Here is a 20,904-nt window from a genome sequence, read left to right on the forward strand (position 1 = left end):
AAATCTTATGAATTCTATTAAAATCCTTTAAAATCAAATCCTTTAAAATCTTGATTGTAAAAAAAGTCTTTTAAAAAAGTCTATAAAGTCTCTCTAATTCTAAAATGTCTTTTAAAATCTGTAGAATTTTTTATCTCAAAAAAGTCTTTTAAAATCCTAATCCAATACACCCCTTAAGGTACATTGCTTTTATAATGATTTATTTGTATTTTGATAATATTTTATAGCATTTTTTTTAATTGTTAGTTATAGACGTGTATGGTGATTATAAATTTTTTTGGATACGTTTAAAATTATACATGTATGCTTGTATTATTAAATTATAATGTCACCTAATTGACTAATTCGATTATTAATATAACTAACTGAATTGATTGGCCACAGATCTGATAACTTTTTTTAGGTAATTCACTAGTCGATGCATGAAGGATTGGAACGCATAAAAATAAAAAGAAATGAAGAACGAAAACGAGCATAAACTTATTTCTACATGCTAGAAAAATGAAACTGAAGAGGAGTCCTTCAAGTACACGTAATAACATACATACAGTCAAGCAATCAAATGAAAAGGACTTAACTATGCACTAAATCTACAATCCAGAAATGACGTCAAATGCGTGTGATTCCATGACTTCAGTGGTAAGTGGTAATGGGTTCACATTAAAGTAACCAAGGGCAAAAATGGATCTGATCTCACAGCATCAAACAGGAAAGTTCCATCCTGCTGTTTCATAAGAACTCCATCCACCAAATTATGGATTCCAATAAAACAATCCACCAGTAAATGTTGTTGGCTGTTCTCATTGAGGTCAGATAATATCACCTCACCTAACAAAATGAAGTAGCATTACAATTGCACATACAGCGGCCCAAATACACACACCGTCATAGCATACGATAATGCTCTAATTTTTTATGAAGAGGTCCAAGACAGTAGAAGTTTAGAACTCGGACTTGCTATCATCTGTAATGTCCGAGTTCTAACTTCTGTTGCATAGCTTCTTCAAGATTAGTCACATTAATAATATCTTCCATACCCCCAGTTCCAGTAGGAATATTGAAACGATTATCTTAGAAAAGTATAAAGACATTTCCCTAAGAAAATTATGATTGAAAGAAAGGAACACTCGAGTTAAAAAACCCATTAAAAAAATATCAAGTATTTAATAACTAAAACTAAATTGTGGAGTCTGAACAGATTATTAGGAGCTGAAAATAAATTTACCCATATAATTCTAGGAGCAGCACAGCTTGCACCCATCCATATCCAGATCAAGATAATTGAGGCTTTCAAATATCTATACCAAAAGGGGATAGCTTCCAGTAATTCCAAGAATTGAAATCCTCCTGTAACCAATGTTCAGCAAGAAAAGGGTAAAAAGTAGGTTAATAAAGTTGCATCACAAACATATCCCATAGTATCAAACTTATATTCAAAGCATAATAATGTAACCAGTATTTATATCACACACCAGACAAATATAAAAAGATCCACCCCAGTTCTCTCTCACAACCAGCATGCTTTACTTTGAAATTTAAATACTAGGAAGACTCCAATTAAATATGAGGAACACAATCCCCAAGACTGACACTATGAAGAAGAAAATAAAAACCTGCTCAGAAGAGTTCGCAAGGGGGAACATTCCATTCACCAGAGCATGCAGAGAAGTATATGATTTTGTGTCAAGACAACGGTTTACAGCAATCTCTCCCTGCAAACTTAAAAATAAGAAGGGGTTGACAAACTCAAACATTTCAGGAACTTAAAGCGATTTTTTATTTTTAAAAAATAAGAAGGATTTATTTACCTTGGGATTGATTATGAAGATTTTTCCTTTAGGGATTCCAACCTTAAGGTAGCTGATTTCGTCAGTATCCCTATTTCCAAAACCAGCATAAAATGGATTGCAATCAGAAGGAAAAAGAGCCTTGATGTCCTGGAGACATTAAAATTCAAGTTAACTTTAATAACACAATGACCATGGTGAAAAATATTAAAACTATGTCAATTTTAATATGTGGCAGTAGGAAACTAACCTCCAAGCATGCAATTTTGAATTCATGAGGAACCCTCCTAATGACTGGAAATAGGGGGGAAAAGTGCCTTAGTCCAAAATAATACAAAGGCAAGACCAGGGCATTCCAAACTCAGCCTTGATGAATCTCATATTCTCATTTATACATTAAATTAAATGACCAATGAACTAAGAAAATATCAAAATAATTAATATACTATGTCCTACATATATTGACCACACCGCCACATGGTGGTGTTTTATATGATCTATAATTCAAAGATCAAAACCCATGCCATAAAAAAATTACAAAGTTAGTCATTTAAGAATCCTTCTCACAAACATGGCCTGCACGGGAAGTATCTTAATGTGAAACGTGATGTGCATTAAAGGAACACTAGAAGTCAAATGGGCTTGGCATCTCTGGATACCAATGAATCCACCAATTCTGCTAAGAATTCGGTCCTTTTCATGAGGTCGAAAACATGTCTACTTAGTGTAACCGGATTTCTTACAATGATTACACCATCATATCACTTTATTAGGTTTAGAAGAAGTGGAGGTGCAGGTAGGGGTGTGAAAAACCCCCTTCAAGAACTGAACCACTTTGTCCGGACCGGTTTGAGAACCAAATTCGGTTCTTTTTTCATAGCTACTAGCATTTTTATCTTTTAATTTATCCCCCCCCCCCTTTCTTTTAAAGCCGGTTCAGAACCAAAACCGATTCTAAACCGGTTTGGAACCAAAACCGGTTCTGTTTGACATAGAAAACCAAACTGAACCAAACCGTGCTAATCCTTAGGTGCATCGAACGGTGTGTGAGAGTGTTGGGAAGGGCGATCAGAGTTAGGTCTTTGGTGGTTGGACAAAAGAAGGACTAGTTTGATAACAGACGGTGGTGGCTATGGCAGTATGAGTTGCCGAAAAGGGAATAAAAGCGTGATGAAGGAACAAAACAAAAGGGCAAATTGGCCACAATGAAGGCACTTTTTAAAGGAAGGAGGATGATGGGCCATGGGCCTAAAAGTTATGGAAACTATTCTAGAATATTCCTTAAGTATAGGATAAAAGGTAGGCAATGTGGGGAGTGTGGGTATGCATGAATTCAATACTGGTTTAGTGGGAAAATTAGGAGACCTCTAGAGAATTCTTGAGCCTAGGTATTTGGTTTGAGGGGAAGTTGAGGCTTTCTGGGTTTATTTTCTGCACTTTGTCTTTGTAAGGAGCTTGGCTCCATTTATGTTTTCATCATTTTTAGTTTTATAAAAATAGGTTCCATCAATTTGGTATCAGAGCATCTTCGATCCCGGAGGTGCTTTCTGGTCCAGATTTAAAAAAAAGAGAAAAAGAAGTACAGATTTACAATGGTTCAAAAATTCTATGGAGACGGAGGAGATAACGAGGCTTGGGGATGGCTAATCAATTCGGAACAATTTTTCCAAATCGAAGGAATTAATGAAGATCAGAAATACATTGAAGCTGTGAGAGGGCTCAGAGGGAGTGCATTCAACTAGTATCAAGGTTGAAAATGGTTCAATCTTACTGCAAGCTAGAGGAACTTTGAGAAGGCATTCATAGAGAGATATATACGTGAGATCTGTTCGGTAGAGGAGGATGAAGAACAACAGAAAGAAGAGGAAAAAGGAAAAAAAAGATGAAATCGAACCAGAAAAAGAAAAAAGAAAACCAGAAAAAGAAAAAGAAATTGAAGTGGACAAAATCGAAGTAGGAGTGGATGTCAATGACGTTGCAAAAAGAAAAAAAAGGATGATATAGAAGAAGAGACGGAAGAAAATGAAACAAGAGGAATAGAAAAAACACAAGAGGCGAAGGAAGAAAGAAACGAAGAAAAACAAATCAGCGAAGTAGAAGACAAAAAACCAGCAACAGGCGAAGAAGATGAAGAATCGCACGAAGAAGAAATATCAGATGTTGAAGAAGAAGACGAAGTCAGATCTGATACAGGGAGACGATGTGTGAACAAATCTAGAACCAGCAGGGAGACTGGGCGCGAACAGTGGCAACGACCACGTACGGTGACGGGGGCGGCGGCACAAGGAGCTCAGGCCATCAGCTTTGCTGCTCACCGGAGAAGATCGATGAGAAAGACATACTGCTGGTCGGACGTGCTTGACCGGGGACGCACAAGAAGCGGGTCTAGATCTGGAGGTGGGTATTTGGGCCGACCCACACTAGGAAATAAGGACAACAAAAGTGGACTCAGCATGGCCCCTGGGTTTGGTCTAAATGGCCCTAATTTGAGAGGCCAACGTGGTAGCAACTTGAAACCAAACCTGCTTGGTCCAGCACTTCCCAACAAGGCTGTTGGTGGGGAGAATACAAAAAACAGGCCCAATGTTTCCAACACAAAAGCACAAAAAGAGCCAGTTGGTTTGGGCCCAATTCGTCCAACACAAACTAGTATCCATACTAGTGAGGTGGGGTCTTTAGGAACCCAACGAGGCAATAGTGCAAGGATGAGCCAAGGAAGTGGAGGCATTCTAGCCAACAAAAAAACCAAAGCTGCTGGAGTATGGAGAGTATCAAGGTTCAGGTATATGTTGCTGGAGTTTAATAACCAGAGACGCATGAATTTACTCTTCAAGAGCAATGCTCATTTTAAAAAGAAATGCTGCGGTGAAGACATGGAGGTTCGTGGAAAGAAAATGGAATTAAAGCTACCAATGTGGTCAAGGTGCTTCAAACAATGGGATCCAGGTGGTTGTTTTCTCACATCATCTACTCTCTTCCTCACCTTGAGGACAAGGTGAATTTTGGAGGGGGAGTGTTGATGGGCCATGGACCTAAAAGTTAGTGAATTAGTTTGTTATGGAAATCTATGAAGCACCGACACTTCAAAAATCCCGACGTGTCGTGTCCGACACTTCTCGACACTCCAATACTCGTTGTAATGAGTCAAAAAAGGTTCAAATGTTACTTTGCATTGCATTTTGAGTTCCCACTATTAGATTTGTTAGATTACGATTACAATTTTATTGAGTCTAATATAATCATTTGGGATATATTATGTTTCTTTACAAAATTGAAGGGTATTATAAGTTTAGCTTTATTTTTTTGTTAAATTATTGAATACTATATATAGTATACACTACATAAATTAAAAATATTATATAATATCAAAACGTGTCCTAACGTGTCGAAATTTAACATTTTTTAGAATTAACGTGTCGAAGTGTCGTGTCGTATCCCGTATCTCGTGTCAGTGTCGGTGCATAGATGGAAACTATTATAGAATACTCCTTAAGTATAGAATAAAAGGTAGGCAATGTGGGGAGTGTGGGTATGCATGAATTCAATACTGGTTTAGTGGAAAAATTGGGAGACCTCTAGGGAACTCTTGAGTCTAGGTATTTGGTTTGAGGGGGAGTTGAGGCTTTTTGGGTTTATTTTCTGCACTTTATCTTTGTAAGGAGCTTGGCTCCATTTATGTTTTCATCATTTTCAGTTTTATAAAAATAGGTTCCATCAGAGGATCCTCAGGATTGAGAGTACCAATTTGAAATTTGGAATTCTTTGTTTTTTTTTAGAATTTTGAATATTATTGATAGATTTTGTTTATTTTTTGTAAATAAGTAGGGCCTGAAGCCCAATAAGAGAGGAATTTAAACTACCAACGATAACTGATCACTCCTATTTCTATTGTCAGCATCAAGAAGGGTCTGAAGCCCCAACGGGGGATCGTGGAAAAGATGAAAACCACTACCAGCAGAAATTGTATACCTCGCAAGCCAATGGGCACAAGCATTGTTCTCTCGATTATTCAGGTATAGAGTGTACCGTACATAGGTGGATATGAGTAATTATTTTTCCTAATAAAGAGTTAAATCTAGGGAAATAAATATGAAATAAATCTGCCCCATAATCTATAACAAATCTATCTTACAATCTATACTATCATAATCACTCTTATATAAGAATTTTTTTTTACAATAATTACATAATTATTCTTTCTATATTTATAATAGATACTTTATCATGCACACTTGCATGTTCTATGAAAAGTATCTACAAGAAAGTTAACAGCTTAGAAAGGGAACAATAAGAAGCAGCAGGAAAGAAAGATAAACAAACTTGTTACCTTCGCGATATAGAGAGGGAAAAAGTCCATCGGGAGAAATAACAACAGGACCATCTGGTAAAACCTTCCCATCCTGTAATACACAAAATAAATACGACAATGTAAATTGCTTTAGCTCCTTTCTTTTCCCCATTGTTGAGATGGAAACTGATTTCTAATTTTATACATCACCTGTTTAAGGTTGAATAGGAACTGTCGTGTAAGATAGGCCTGGAATATTGAACGAGCACTGAGAAAAAGCAGTTGGTAACCATTCTCCTGTAAATGTGAAATTGACAAGGGAAAGGACCATAAAAGAACTTGGACTCAGGTAAAAAAAAAGGATCAGAAAGTAGTTACAGGCAAGGTACAGGTACAGTCTCCATCCAAAATCTCCCCAGAAAATGAATCATATTAGAACAGTAAAACATTTAATAGAAGCAAACAATTTTGCGGTCTTAACAAAAAAGCGACATATTATTTGTTTTGAGCCCACCTACCCCAAAACTGCCCATATTCAATGATGTATGATCAGTATACTCAGGATTTGACCATATCATCACGTTGTAGTAATTCAAAACATCTAAGCACATGGACAAGAGAAACAAACCTTGATAGCGGAGAAAAAATGTGTAACCCCTGTCTGTGACCAGTCAATTCCAACCAAAGGCATGAACTGACCAAGAACATCTGACCTGTACGACATGAAAGAAGAGAAAGAAATTACCATTGTCACAGTCACACTATTGAGTCAGAAATTCTGAAAATAAAAACAGAAAAGCTGCAGAAGAAATGGACTCTAATAGGCAAAAGCTTATCAAGATGTTAAAATGTTTGCAGGAAGAAAGAAAGGAAATTCAAACAACTTCTACAATTTTACTATCTGTTGTCCGTCTCGTCTTACTTCTTTGCATACTATTCATAATGCAGTTGGCATTCCAATATAAATATGAAAACTCTACCTTTTCGGCTTAAAATTGATCAAGATATTACTACAACACATCACTTTTCTCATAAGAAAAACACCATAAATAGTCAATCAATTTGACTTTAAAGGCATAATGCTAATTATGAAACTGATTATATCTGTTAGAATAGTTGTAAAAATAATTCAGTATATATATAGTCCCACATCGTATGAGCTCAACCTATTAGGTCTTTTAGTCTCTTTAAATAGAGAGCTCTTGTACATTGTAATACACCATGTGATTATTCAATATACAATTATTCTTTAATCTCAAGTTGGTATCAGAGCTTTTTCGCTCTGGGGATCCGCTTCCGCTAAAACCCTAAGCCCACTGCTTAGGTGTTCTCTTCTACTTTGTCGTGCATTCTTCCGGCGAGTTTTTCTCTAAGCCGTGTGTCTCTCCGGCTTGTTTCTTCAACTGTCAGAACCACTTCTCCGCCGCCAACAACCGCCGCTCGTCACTGTTCAGGCCACCGGAGCACTGTTCCGGCGAGTTTTCAGCCCAGACTACCTGCGATCAGGACCGTCTCATCCCGGCGACCAGTTCTGTGGTGGTCCGACCACCGTCGCGTCAGCCACGCGCCTCCACGCGCCGTTCTTCTCCTTTGCGCGTGGTGCTCACACGCCACCTTCAACCGGCGCGTGTGCATTGTTCCGGTGGATTTTTCCGGCCGTTCTTGGACAGAACTTCTCGCCTTCTTCTCCTCTTTCCGGATCTGTGCTGGTTCTTTGTGGGTCTCACTTTAGACGCGTGGTTCTCCTTGATTGGATATCGTTTGCCTTCGTTTACGGCTTTTATATTCTGTTTTTAAATGGCAGCAGTGTCCACTGATCTCTCGGAGGTTAACTCTCCTTGTCCTCCTGTCAAAACTTCCTCAGGAATCATCTCTACTAATATTGGGCCCATTACATCTTCCAAACTGAAGGATTCTACTTCTCTTGCTGCGAATATAGCTCAGTCAGACAATGCATCATTTGGTTCAGTTTCTCTCTCACTTGCGGACTATGCTGCACTCCAAACTCTTCTCAAGAAGGCTTCTCCTCAGTCTCAACCATATACTGGTAATCCCGTTGCTTGTGTTTCTCATTCTACATCACTTGACACTTGGATATTTGACTCAGGTGCTACCGATCATCTCTGTGGTAATAAGGAACTCTTTACATCTCTTACTTATTCTGATCATCTACCTTCTTTTACCCTTGCAGATGGAACCAAAACCCCAGTTCGTGGGATTGGACAAGCTCGTCCGACCTCTACCTTGGCCTTGACATCTGTTTATTACATTCCCGGCATCCCTTATAACTTAATTTCTATTAGTAAGTTGATACACTCCCTCACTTGCACCATTACTTTCTCTAACCATTCTGTTTCTGTGCAGGATCCGGGTACGGGGGAAATGATTGGAGTGGGTCGTGAGTCACGGGGGCTTTACTATCTAGATGTGCCTCGTCCTTCAGTGGCACACTCTCTCACAGAATCTCCACAACTTATCCACAGTCGCCTCGGTCATCCAAGTCTTTCAAAGTTGCAGAAAATGGTTCCTCTTTTATCCGGTCTTCAGTCTTTAGATTGTGTGTCATGTCAACAAGGGAAGCATACACGTTCCTCTTTTGTCAGTCGAGTCAATAAACGAGCTGATGCCCCTTTCTCTCTTTTTCATTCAGATATCTGGGGTCCAAGTCGTACCTTGTCTGTTTTAGGTTTTCGATATTTTGTTACCTTTATTGATGATTTTTCCCGTTGCACTTGGGTCTATTTAATGAAAAATCGTTCGGAGTTATTTTCCATTTATAAAAAGTTTTATACTGAGATTCATACTCAATTTGGTGTTTCTACTCGTATTCTACGTAGTGATAATGCTAAGGAATATGTTTCTATTGATTTTTCTAATTTTTTGGCCACACAAGGTACTTTACATCAAACTACTTGTCCTCACACTCCACAACAAAATGGGGTGGCTGAACGTAAAAACAGACATCTCATTGAAACTGCACGTACCCTTCTTCTTCATATGCAGGTTCCCCTTCACTTCTGGGCAGATGCTGTACTCATCTCTTGTTTTCTCATCAATCGCATGCCCTCATCTGTGCTCAACAATGACACTCCTCATAACCTATTGCTTCCAGATGTTCCTCTTTATCCTCTAACTCCACATGTCTTTGGTTGTACTTGTTTTGTTCATGATCTCACTCCTGGTAAGGATAAGTTAACATCCAAAGCCTTTCAGTGTATCTTTCTTGGTTATTCTCGTCTTCAAAAGGGTTATCGTTGTTATTCTCCCGATCTTAAGCGTTACTTAGTTTCCGCTGATGTCACTTTTCTTGATCAACAACCCTTTAATTCTATTCCATCTCAGTTGTCACAGGTTGATCATGTTCTTCCTGTCCCTTTTCTTGACTTGTCTTTGCCAGCTGCAGGTGCTTCTATTCCAAATGAGCAACCTATTGCTTCTATACCTGAGGACCGTCCACTTCTCACCTATCAGCGTCGCAAAACTGTGCCTCCTGTCGACTCGACTCTTGCTGACTCATCGCCCACTGCTGTTGCTTCTTCCTCTCCGGATCCTTCACCAGAGGCTCTTCCCATTGCTCAAAGAAAAGGTACACGTACTACTCGTAACCCTTATCCTCTTTATACTTTTTTGAGCTATGACCGTCTTTCTTCACCTTATTTCACCTTTGTTTCTAGTCTTTCTTCTATTTCTATTCCTAAGACCACAGGTGAAGCACTTTCCCATCCAGGGTAGCGCCAAGCGATGCTTGATGAGATGACTGCACTTCATTCCAATGGCACTTGGGACCTTGTTTCTGCTCCTCCAGAGAAGTCTACAGTTGGTTGTCGCTGGGTGTTTACTGTGAAAGTTGGACCTGATGGCCATGTTGATCGACTCAAGGCCCGCCTAGTTGCAAAGGGTTTTACTCAAATATTCGGCCTTGATTATAGCGATACATTCTCTCTGGTCGCTAAGATGGCATCAGTTCGCCTATTTCTTGCTCTTGCTGCTATTCGTCACTGGCCACTCCTTCAACTTGACATCAAAAATGCCTTTCTTCATGGTGATTTACAAGAAGAAGTTTATATAAAGCAACCACCGGGTTTTGTTGCTCAGGGGGAGTCTGGGAAAGTGTGTCGTCTTCGCAAATCCTTATATGGTCTCAAGCAGTCTCCTCGGGCATGGTTCAGTCGCTTCAGTTTTGCTGTTCAGGAGCTTGGCTTAATTCGCAGTAAAGTTGACCACTCTGTGTTTTATAGGATCACATCTCCTGATAAGTGCATCTATTTGTTAGTCTATGTTGATGACATCATCCTCACCGGGAGTGATCAAGCTGGAATTTGTCAGTTAAAACAGTATTTATTCAGTCAATTTCAGACAAAGGACCTCGGGAAGCTGCGTTACTTCTTGGGAATTGAGGTAGCACAATCTAGACAGGGCATTTCTTTCTGTCAAAGGAAGTATGCCTTGGATATCCTAGAAGAGACTGGTATGTTGGCGTGTAAGCCAGTTGACACACCCATGGATCCTACTATCAAATTACTACCCGGACAAGGAGAACCATTATCTGATCCTGGACGTTATCGGAGGTTGATTGGGAAGCTCAATTATCTCACTGTGACTAGGCCGGACATTTCTTTTGCTGTTAGTGTCGCTAGTCAGTTTCTTGATTCTCCATGTGATTCTCATTGGGATGCTGCTGTTAGGATCCTTCGTTACATCAAAGGAGCACCAGGGAAAGGTTTATTATATTCAGATCAGGGAAATACAGAAATTTGTGGTTATTCAGATGCCGATTGGGCAGGATCACCCTCGGATAGGCGCTCTACTTCAGGCTATTGTGTTTTCTTTGGAGGAAACCTGATTTCTTGGAAAAGTAAGAAACAAACTGTTGTTGCCCGATCTAGTGCAGAGGCCGAGTATCGTGCAATGGGAGTTGCTACCTGCGAGCTAATCTGGTTAAAGCAGTTGATTCGGGAGCTCAATCTTTGTGAACAGAAGAAACCCATGACTCTCATTTGTGACAATCAAGCTGCACTACATATATCCTCTAATCCTGTATTTCATGAGAGAACCAAACATATAGAGATCGATTTTCATTTCATTCGAGAAAAGATTCAGTCAGGAGAAATCAAAACGGAATTTGTCAACTCCAATGATCAACTCGCGGATGTCTTCACTAAAGCTCTTAGGGGTCCTCGGGTTGAATATATTTGTGGCAAGCTGGGTGCTTACAATATATATGCTCCAGCTTGAGGGGGAGTGTTAGAATAGTTGTAAAAATAGTTCAGTATATATATAGTCCAACATCGTATGAGCTCAACCTATTAGGTCTTTTAGTCTCTTTAAATAGAGAGCTCTTGTACATTGTAATACACCATGTGATTATTCAATATACAATTATTCTTTAATCTCAAGTATATCCACCAATTTTACAATAATCATGACTAGAATGGACTAAACAAGGATCCTTATCTACTTAAAATTTCATATCCAATCAGTGTCATTGAACTGCAACCGGCCAACCTTGGTTGTCTAGCTCCATTAATTACACGATTCAATCTGAACACCCCCAAGTGAATGACAATAAAACTTTCCTTCTACAGGGCATGTCAAACTCCATTAACTAGTTCATAAGCCTGATTGGCTTCACCAAGTAAACAACATATATTTAGGTCAAATTCCTTCTATAAAGTCCTAATACAAACCAGGGTTGGCAAACATTGTATTTTTTTTTTTTTTAAAAAAAAAAAAACTAGAAACTTTGTTGTGTCTAACTTCCCTTACAAACATAAGTTTTTAAATTAAAAACCCAGCTTATAAGAGAATGAATCTATACACTAGGTAAACAAATTTATGTACAGACTCGACCACTAAGAAGTAAAAATGAAGGTAACCTCCAGAAACAATGCCACCCATTCAACTATGAAACTGGTGTTCTAATATTCCTTCCTAAATCCTAATTGTTCCAATTGCAATCTTCCACAACCACCTCAAGGTGATACTAAATATTGGATTTATACTCCAAGCTTAATAGATTTATGTTTGTAGTTTGTACTGTGTTTCCATTAGATATTTCAGGATGGTAGGAACATACTAATTCTGAAAATCATATGACGGGAAGTAAAACTAAAAGGCAACTAAATGATAAAAGAAAAATAGCATGAAATAAGATTCAGATGATTTTTGAGGAACAAACAACTGAAAGGCTGAACATGCAGATCAACCCTGAAATTGGTATCCTGTTAGCACTAAAAACTAAAAACAAGCTTGGGAGACCCATGTCTAGTTTTCTTCCAGTGATAACAAGAGAGAAAAAAGTACCATGCTGGGCTCAAAAGAAACAAGATCTGTAAAGAATCTGATTGTTCACTGCCATAAAAGCATCATATAGTAGATGTTTACTGTTACATAGCATAGCACAATTAATTTGACCCTGACATATATGTGAAGAAATCAGGGGTCACATATTTTCTCCTTGGTCTAAAAAACACGGATTTGGAAGCTCATGGAAGAACACATTATGTCACAGATATATTTTACTTGATTTGATTGAACGAAGAAAAATACATTCACTCAGCAGTTAGATTTAAATGAGATTGCAGAGAGGTATATTTTTAGGTCGATATCTTCATTTGGTATGTAACATCAAATTAAAAAGAAGAAAGAAAACAACTAATAAAAAAAACAAATATATCTATTTCGAAAACAATTTTATTTTCCAAAAGATATATCCTTACCTTGTAATTGTCCCATCCACATCTGAGATCACTATACGAGTGTTCCATTTCCACAAATATATTTGAGCATCAACCTGCTATCAAACATAAAATAGAAAAAATAATAATGGATGAGATTTCAGTTAAAGAAACATACATAAAAAGAAAGGGGAAGTAAACTTCATGTACTTAAAATAAAATTTAGAAACTCATGATTGCTGACCTGCTGCTTCCCCAGCACAGCTGTAGAGAAAGTGAAGGTTACAGTGTTCCTCCCTTCCTTCAGATTCAAGGATGCTAGCTGTTCAGAAGTTGGAGTTTTTCCCGTTACCTTCTTTTTCATTAGATTGGATCTATGCACACTTTTGTACCCATCTGTGCTAATCATATTCTCTGAAGAATTATCAAAAGTGGTATTTTTGGCATCCCTTGGAATAGGCAGCATAGCTTTTCTAGATCTTGATCTGGAGAAAGGCCACATTCTCCAATTTCCATCAGGGGAAGGGTTGTGAATTGACGGATCTCCTGTATGATTTTTCTCAACTAGGTTAATAGGTATCATACCTTTAGGTTTAAATATTTTTTGACTTGAAAAGACACCATGCCTAAATCCCACAGAAATTAATGATGTCCAATCTTAATAACATGCCTATTATCCCTCCGGGCCTAGAGAAGCAAATTTATTACCAATTTCAGCATCAAATGCTCTAGAAGTAGAGTCAGCTTCTATCCTTCATACAAGGATTGTTTGCATAGTATAGTAATCAGTAATCAGTAATCACCTATATAGCTTAATGCTTAAGACATATTTTTCAAAGCTACAACAACGACAAAACCTTTCCATTTTTCTCTGCCAAAATACAGGAGACAAGCCTGCTCAAATTAAGTAAATGTTCAAAGTACAAAGTAGGTTGCTTCCAAATCTTTAGTGAAAATTACATATTGCTGCTACAAAATGTGTAACAATAATCATTCTATAAAAACGGTATGTTCAGTATACTACTAGAACAAGATGGAATATAATTTAAAGACATGGACTGTTTTGAATTCAGTAGACAGACCAAAACAAATGAGATGTTACAGTGGTAATATATAAAGTTCTTACCAAGGGGAAGCTTCAGAACAGTACTCTCGAACTCCTCAGAATTATGGTAATCGTGGGCACCTGGCTCCTCATGTGATAACTGGTTTTCTTTGACTTCATCTGATTTTTGACATTTCAAGTCATCTTTGTCAGGACATGTCCACAGCAAAGAAGCGGATTTTGAGTCCAGAGATTGACTTAATGGATAAGAAACAACATGTTGGCCCAGGCTGTCACTACAAGAAGAAATATTTGGTAACGATATTATGTGCTGCTCAACTACCTCCTCAGCAGCCTCATTTCTAGGGATAACTATGGGACTGGATATAACTCTTAACTTTTCGGTGTCATTCTCATAAGAAAGATCATCTTCTTTATCTACATATTCCGGGGAGAATGATCCCTCAAATTGATCATTGGCTCTGCTTTCATCAAGGTCACTAAAATGGAAGTTTTCTTCCTCTGAACTTGGTGATGGTGATCTAGTTGCTTTTCCGGGTAAACAATCACCAAGATAGTCCGGAGGAGATGATAACGTGATAGAGATATCTTTGTCCCTCATATTATTCTCGTCTAAGGTTTGATCATCCTGGCCGTTGTAACTGGAAGGTTTGGTAACATAGTTCGACTCAACTTTCTCAGTTGAACAATGTCCTAGGTGCATATTGACAGTTTGAGATTTTGGAGATGTTGGTAGGTCTTCAACATCCATCACATCGTACATACTACGATCAGAATCAGTACAATCTGTTTGTTGAGCCTGAGAATGAGACTCAGAGACCTCCATTACTGGCATCCCAAGATCAGCATTCTTAGTGACATCCTCAGTTTCTGTACCCTAAAGAAGAAATTTAACGTGTCAATGTCAACCAAAACAGATTACACTGATCGCTTTATTTAATCATTGCAATTGATATGTAAAAAGCTCTATGATAACAATTTAGAATCATTTATTCTTTATGAAGCTAAAACATGAATTGAAGGCTACTCGGCTATGAGTTTACCTCAGATAGCAGTACAGTTGCACCATGCAAGACTTCATCATCATGGACACAGACTTCACATCCTCCGCCAGCAAGGTGCATCACATCGTGAGCTTGTTCACTAGAACAATCCAAGCCCACTTTGGAACACTCTGATGCATCGGAGTAAACTAGAGAATGAGCTCCATCTGGTGAAATGTCCTCCTCAGAAATATCATTACCCGGTGCATCAACAACAGTGCTTAAACCGGAAACCTCCTCTCCATTAAACTGCTTTTCAATGCGTGATTCAAGCTCCACACACGAAACTTCCTTTTCATTAGGGTCACGTTCACCATCCTGTGCCTCACCTTGGTGCAATGAGCCATTGTCCAAGGGAATGTTATCAGCCCCAGAAGAGGTAGCAAGAATATTTTGTCTGTATTTACCAGAGGTAGACCACTTGAGGTCCAACAAGTTGGCTGCAATCTCAGCACGCTCCAATGAATCTTCCCTATTTCCATCACCATCTTCAACTTGCCCCTTCAAAGACCTTCCTCCAAATACAAGGCCAAGTATTCGGGAGCGGCGAGAACTAGACCTGGACACAACAACCTCTCCATTATGTGAATCGGAGTAACAACTTCTGGACTTGAGAGATTGATCGTCCGTGTCATCGCCAGAAGAATATGGATACATCAAACTGGAATCTTCTTCTTCTTCTTGTTCTTGTGTATCGATTTCTCTGAGAAAGAAAGCTTCCCCTTTATGATCCAGATACATTTGGAAACTAGCATCCACGCCATTGACATTGATATCGACCACTCTTTCCCTTGCCTTCAAAACCCCTTGGAATTTGCCAAATCGGACATACCAAGGGGAGGACTTGAAGCTCCCATCACGCTGTTCCACCACCACAATATCAACGGCGCCACCGAAAGGATGAAACGGACCTGAAACTGTGTACACACCCTGGCTTATATAGCTGCCGAGCCTCCCAACCGCTTGCATCCTCCACAATTATTCTATTCTATTCTATTCTATTATATTATATTTCTGTTCAAAAAATCCAATCTTGGTTTCATAACACTGAAACGAAACCAACCACGATATAAGAACCCGATCGGTTCTCAATCCCAATCCAGAAACGTGAATGAGAAAGAGGGAAAACCTGAGTTATGAAAGGATATTCGAATGTACCAAAGGCCAACAGTAATTAAAACGGTGAACAGATGGATATTTAACAATATCCAAATTAGATTAATTGAATCGTTCTTATATTAAAGTGTCCGATGTTAAGGTGAGGTGAAGGATGGCGTGTCTCCGAGAAGCCCCGGACGAGGACGACTTGGTGGTGAAGAAAAAAAAGAACAACAACAGTTACACGTGGCTTGCCGTGGGGCCCGCTTTTGAAATTGCTTGGCTCTTGTCACACCGTTGGATCAATCTATCCATCCTGCTTGCTTCACGCTTCTTCATTCTTCCTATTTTCAACCACGCTACTCACATCCTCGTCTTGGAATAGTTCCTATTTTAACAAAGCTATCCATCCATGATAATCCATCCCTCTTTCAAAGAAGTATCAAGTAATATTTGAATTTTTTTTTACGGCAATATGAATCTCACTAAATCACGTAAGCTTACTTTCCCTTCTATTTAATAATAATAATAAAAAAAAACAACGTTAAAGTACTAAGTAATAATGAGTATTTAAACAATAATTGATTTAGAAGTTCTTAACTGTATTATCGTTAACGTGTTCCGTATTAGTACTGAAAATGTCTTTAAATCGATAACTTCTTTTAAAATTTGGCCAAAAAAAGCCACAATCTAATACTGAAACGGTTTTAAGAAAAGAAAAAAAAAAGTCAGAAAGAAAATGATTGGGCCATAGCCCAAACTGAGAAAAATATGAGGAAATCGAAAACGGCGCCACAACCAGTTGAATGTGTATGGGCCCAAATGTATGAACAAAACTGTGGTTTCAGCCCAACGCACCAAAAACATAACCGACAGAATATTATGTTGTGTCATGGGGGTGGCCCCCAATTTTCATCTTGTGTTCATGGGGCTCACTGAGATTTGGTCACGAGGCGCTCCTCCACTTACGACTGACGAGGTTTTCCTCCAATTCAAGAGAATCAATCTGGGACAGCCAATCAATCAGGTTTACAATTAAACCTTCATTTTATTACAGACCAAACTTTGATCTTAGTAATATATATTATATTCTTCTGTAAAAATAAGAGACGAGTTTTCATTCATTCATTTGTTTTTTTTTTTGTTTTTCCTTATCTTCACCTGCCTTTCCCAGACAAAATAATAATAATAATAATAATAATTGTATTTATTACGTGTTTACGTCATTAAAATTTGACTCATTTTTACATTTGGTACAGAAAGTTTATTTTGTGGATGATTAGTGCGTTCTGATACATAGCGCATAGAAAAGAAGCCGCAGAGCTGAGTCTTAACTTACCAGATACATGAACGGTTATTCAGTGACCCATGTTGTGCCAACCAGCTTAGTGGAATGGTCATGCACTCGCATATGCTATAGGATTTTGTTCCAATTGGAATCATAGTACAACAGCGATTGGATGTGGTGGTCCTCTTTCAGAAAAGAATTGTTTGTGACCATACTTGCCCATATCTGTATGTATAGCTCATCATTATATATATGCTTATCATTAATTGTTAGTACGATCTTTATGATTTTCATCTCAAACCGTTTCTCCTGATAATTACCCATTTGAAATATATATTTTGTGTGCATTATGTATGGCCGTCATATGATTGTTATAATTTGGAACTTTATGACCTTCTCTTAATTTGTTCTGCAGCCTATCTAGTCATGACCATCCTTTAATTTCATCATTATTATGATAAAAAAAAATCCTCCTACCTTCCGGTTCCTTTTTCATTGAAAAGGTCATGTGTTTGGTGTTACGGACCTTGAGGACACCACCCCAATGTGGGACTCGTAACATTGTCAGCTCTTTTAAGGGCCGACGTCCATGACTACTTTTCTTTTACTCTATCGACACTGACTCAACGATAGCCCCTTAATTCAGCCTATAGGTAGTCCTTTCTGTGGGCTAAACTCTCAATGAAAGCATCAATTGTTACGGATCTTGAGGTCACACCCCAAAAGCTAGCTCAATGAATGAGTGTCCAAGGCATTATAAACCCCACGTTAACTTCCTATACAATCAATTTGGTTATTTTCCTCTGTTATCCAAAAAAAATAAAAAAATAAACATGATTTGGTTGTTATCGCTCAATCAGTAGAAAGTGGGAGTGATGTTGAACTTGTGACGATGTAGTTATTGACTTATTGCTGCTATAATATCTTGATAAACAATCATTCCATCAAAAAGCTGAAATTGTTGGGTAAAGCCACTTTAATAATTTTATATATATAATTTTCTCTAACACATGTAATTTTCCTTTTTCTGACTATGGGCCTTGGTTGGTGTAGATTGAGCTTTCGTAACTGTTAAGCCTGTAAAGAACATGTCCCCGCCCTTCATGTACGTAAATATCATCGACAGTTGTACACTAAACTTCAAGATTCCATGAATGCAGTCTTTCTTACAATGCGGACATGATTGTGACAGGGTAGAACCGATTATTTGGCAAGGGAATCTAGCATATCTGGTCCAAATATGTTTCGTTTGGATATCATTTTGAAGGAAAATCAAAACAAAATAACCACGACAGAGAAAAATGAAAGAAAAGAATAACAGCTGCACAAACGCTCAGGTTATTATGGCTCTGCAAGGAGAATGTCAGAGAAAACATAGGCAATTAGAGTATATAATTAATGACGCGTCTCTAGCTGCTATATGCATATCATTGGTATGTCAGAACTGAGAATTCCCATATATAGATCAGTATCTTTTTTTTTATTTAAAAAACTATAAATAATTCCATGTGAATATCTATATCTCTTCTTAACCCGCATACTCTCCATTACTGCAGTCTCAATGCCAATTTTTATTTTTTTACCTTCAGTGTCTAAGAGTATATTTTACTTAAAAGAAACCAAGTTTTTAGCCACAGGAACCGAGATACTTTAATGGATTGCAATTGTTGTTATCACTTCACAGGATCAGAACTGCTTGTTTGAGTTTTCATTTTTTAATCTCATTTAACAGCACATTTTCTATGCCTAATTGCTTAAAATATAAATAGGAATATTATATCTAACCTGAAAATCTACACCAGAGTTAAATTTGGTTCCCGATGTGTCAATTATTAGTTATCAATTTTATGGTATACTACGTTAATTTGATAAATGTTAGTAACCAACAATTAACATATTGGTAAATTTCCCGGGGTAAATGCAGATTTAACATTACTAAAATATAATATATGAAAACTAGGACAGTAAGTACAACCAGGAACAAAAAAAAAAAATATCTATTATGTATGTGTGTATCAGTAATTAAGCTTCTCTTCTTTTGCAATAGAATTTTTGCAGTGAGCAATTGCAGCTTGAATGGCTGCTTGCAACTCTTCCATGGTACTGTCATTAGCAGGAGGAAAAGCTGTAGTTGCAAGCAGAAGGCCACTGTTTGTTGGAGAAGTCCTCATAGATGCTGGTGCTGAATATTCTCCTCTCCTTCCCCTCAATTCAGGCTTATTTTTTCGTATTAAATTCCCAGAATGAGAATAAGCCTGTTCATGGAATCGAATTTTTTCTCTTCTCCCTCTGAAAAGCTCTAATGACTGCACCATTCTTAAGTACCTCTTCATTGCATGAACCACATCAAACCCGAGCTTCCTCTTGTGCTTCTCTTTATCATCCTTATCTCTAACTTGACACCCTTTACGCCCTCTTGTTAAACCAAACAATGAGAAAGTAGTTTTGGACTTACTTTCTTCCTTTGTCCCTCTATTGTTGTCTTCCCTGTTGCTGCAGCTGTTGTTGCTGATGCTATCTATGGTGATGTTGCTCCTGTTGCTGCTGCAGCAGCTGCCACTGTCCTTTATGGGCTTTTCCTCTTGCAGTAAGTCTCTGATTGGGAGGGTGAAGTTGTCCAAGGAATTGGTGGAAAAGCGAGGTGATGAAGGAAAGTGAGATAACAGGTGGAGGGGAAGCAAGTGACCATGGAAGAAAATGTCATCAGCGGGAGATAAATCAACTGCAAGGGAAGGTGGAACTCTTGATTTATTATCAGGGATTGTGGTTGAGGAAGAGTGGAGAGAGATTGTGAAGGAGAATTCATGAGAAGGTGAGGAAGATTGTGAAGGCGGTGGTGATGGTTGCTTTGTTGCTTCAATCTGCTTTTCCACATGGTTTTGGTGCTGTTGTGTTTCCATGACAGTTTTGAGTTATTGTCTTGAAGAGTAACAAGATTGCATACAGTATTTGCAATTCTCGCTCTATAATCTTTTCTTTTTGGTGGAAAGATATAGAAAGGTGTTGTAATGTAATATTTTCTTTGTTCTATGGATGTTAACAAAGCTTTAAGAGGGATCAGCGAACCGGAAAACAGGGAAAGAGAAGAGTCTTTATCAAACCGCTGTTGAACTTGGTATGTCTTTTTCTAAAAGCTTATGACATTAGTTGTGTGTGTATTATTATTTTTATTTTTATTCTACAAGATATCTCTCCCGCCAAGTGTTAAAGACTAATTTTTTTGAGTCGAGAGATCATATGAAGTAGGTAAATTTTTTCTGTACACATCGAACCTCCTAGCATACTTAAGCTTAAGGAACTTAGCTATCTACTAATTGTGTCGGACTTTATCGATGAGTGTATTATTTACGTGTGATTTATTGAAGCATAATCAACGGATGTTTTTTTTTTTTTTTTCCCGTAGTTACATTATATAGAAGGGTGTTACGGAATGAGATAAGATGATGTATTTTACTCAATGGTTGGTGCTTTGTTTTGTTGGGTCCCTGTCATGTCCAACACCAATTGTTGTGCTGGTTTTGGAAACGAGGTCACAAACATCCAAATTTGGCCACCAAATGAAGATGGGATCGGCACGACGGATTTCACTCGAAAAATTTGGGTTTTTTTGCAATCAGTGTGAGAAGGTTCTCATGGAAAGAAATTTCCATGTACATT

General features: G+C 38.1%; 2 protein-coding genes across 4 annotated transcripts; both read right to left on the reverse strand.

The window, feature by feature from the left end:
* Positions 1-496: 496 nt before the first annotated feature.
* LOC133289285 (phosphatidate phosphatase PAH2-like) lies at positions 497-16,298 on the reverse strand. 3 transcript variants are annotated; one of them, XR_009748471.1, is made up of 12 exons: positions 14,862-16,298; positions 13,879-14,695; positions 12,997-13,298; positions 12,795-12,868; positions 6,704-6,788; positions 6,286-6,372; positions 6,115-6,187; positions 2,038-2,081; positions 1,809-1,937; positions 1,614-1,712; positions 1,226-1,347; positions 497-828 (listed from the first exon to the last, which is right to left on the reverse strand). XR_009748471.1 is itself a non-coding variant. In XM_061487186.1 (11 exons), the coding sequence occupies exons 1-11, from the start codon at positions 15,828-15,830 to the stop codon at positions 1,291-1,293; spliced, it is 2,736 nt and encodes a 911-aa protein (XP_061343170.1). In that variant the 5' UTR covers positions 15,831-16,298; the 3' UTR covers positions 848-1,290. The 3 variants fall into 3 exon arrangements, 1 of the variants encoding a protein (XP_061343170.1); XR_009748472.1 differs by lacking the exon at positions 497-828 and having other exon boundaries at positions 848-1,347; positions 1,614-1,719; XM_061487186.1 differs by lacking the exon at positions 497-828 and having other exon boundaries at positions 848-1,347.
* A 2,783-nt stretch (positions 16,299-19,081) lies between these two features.
* LOC133289324 (BRI1 kinase inhibitor 1-like) lies at positions 19,082-20,518 on the reverse strand. Its single transcript, XM_061487239.1, has one exon. It carries the CDS (start codon positions 20,145-20,147, stop codon positions 19,263-19,265), a length of 885 nt encoding a protein of 294 aa, XP_061343223.1. The 5' UTR covers positions 20,148-20,518; the 3' UTR covers positions 19,082-19,262.
* Positions 20,519-20,904: the final 386 nt, after the last annotated feature.

Source organism: Gastrolobium bilobum, unplaced genomic scaffold (assembly GCF_033153095.1).
Source record: "Gastrolobium bilobum isolate Gb01-03AN ecotype WA unplaced genomic scaffold, APGP_CSIRO_Gbil_v1 utg9887, whole genome shotgun sequence".
Lineage (NCBI taxonomy): Eukaryota > Viridiplantae > Streptophyta > Magnoliopsida > Fabales > Fabaceae > Gastrolobium > Gastrolobium bilobum.

What these genes read in the sequence shown, in the direction of transcription:
- LOC133289285 (XM_061487186.1), bottom strand. Translation starts at nt 15,830, where the DNA reads ATGCAAGCGGTTGGGAGGCTCGGCAGCTATATAAGCCAGGGTGTGTAC. An exon ending in GTGGATGGGACAATTACAAG is followed by an intron (nt 6,789 to 12,794) that starts GTAAGGATATAT and finishes CATGTCGTACAG; the next exon opens with GTCAGATGTTCTTGGTCAGT. An exon ending in TTGCGAACTCTTCTGAGCAG is followed by an intron (nt 1,348 to 1,613) that starts GTTTTTATTTTC and finishes CATTGGTTACAG; the next exon opens with GAGGATTTCAATTCTTGGAA.
- LOC133289324 (XM_061487239.1), bottom strand. Translation starts at nt 20,147, where the DNA reads ATGGAAACACAACAGCACCAAAACCATGTGGAAAAGCAGATTGAAGCA.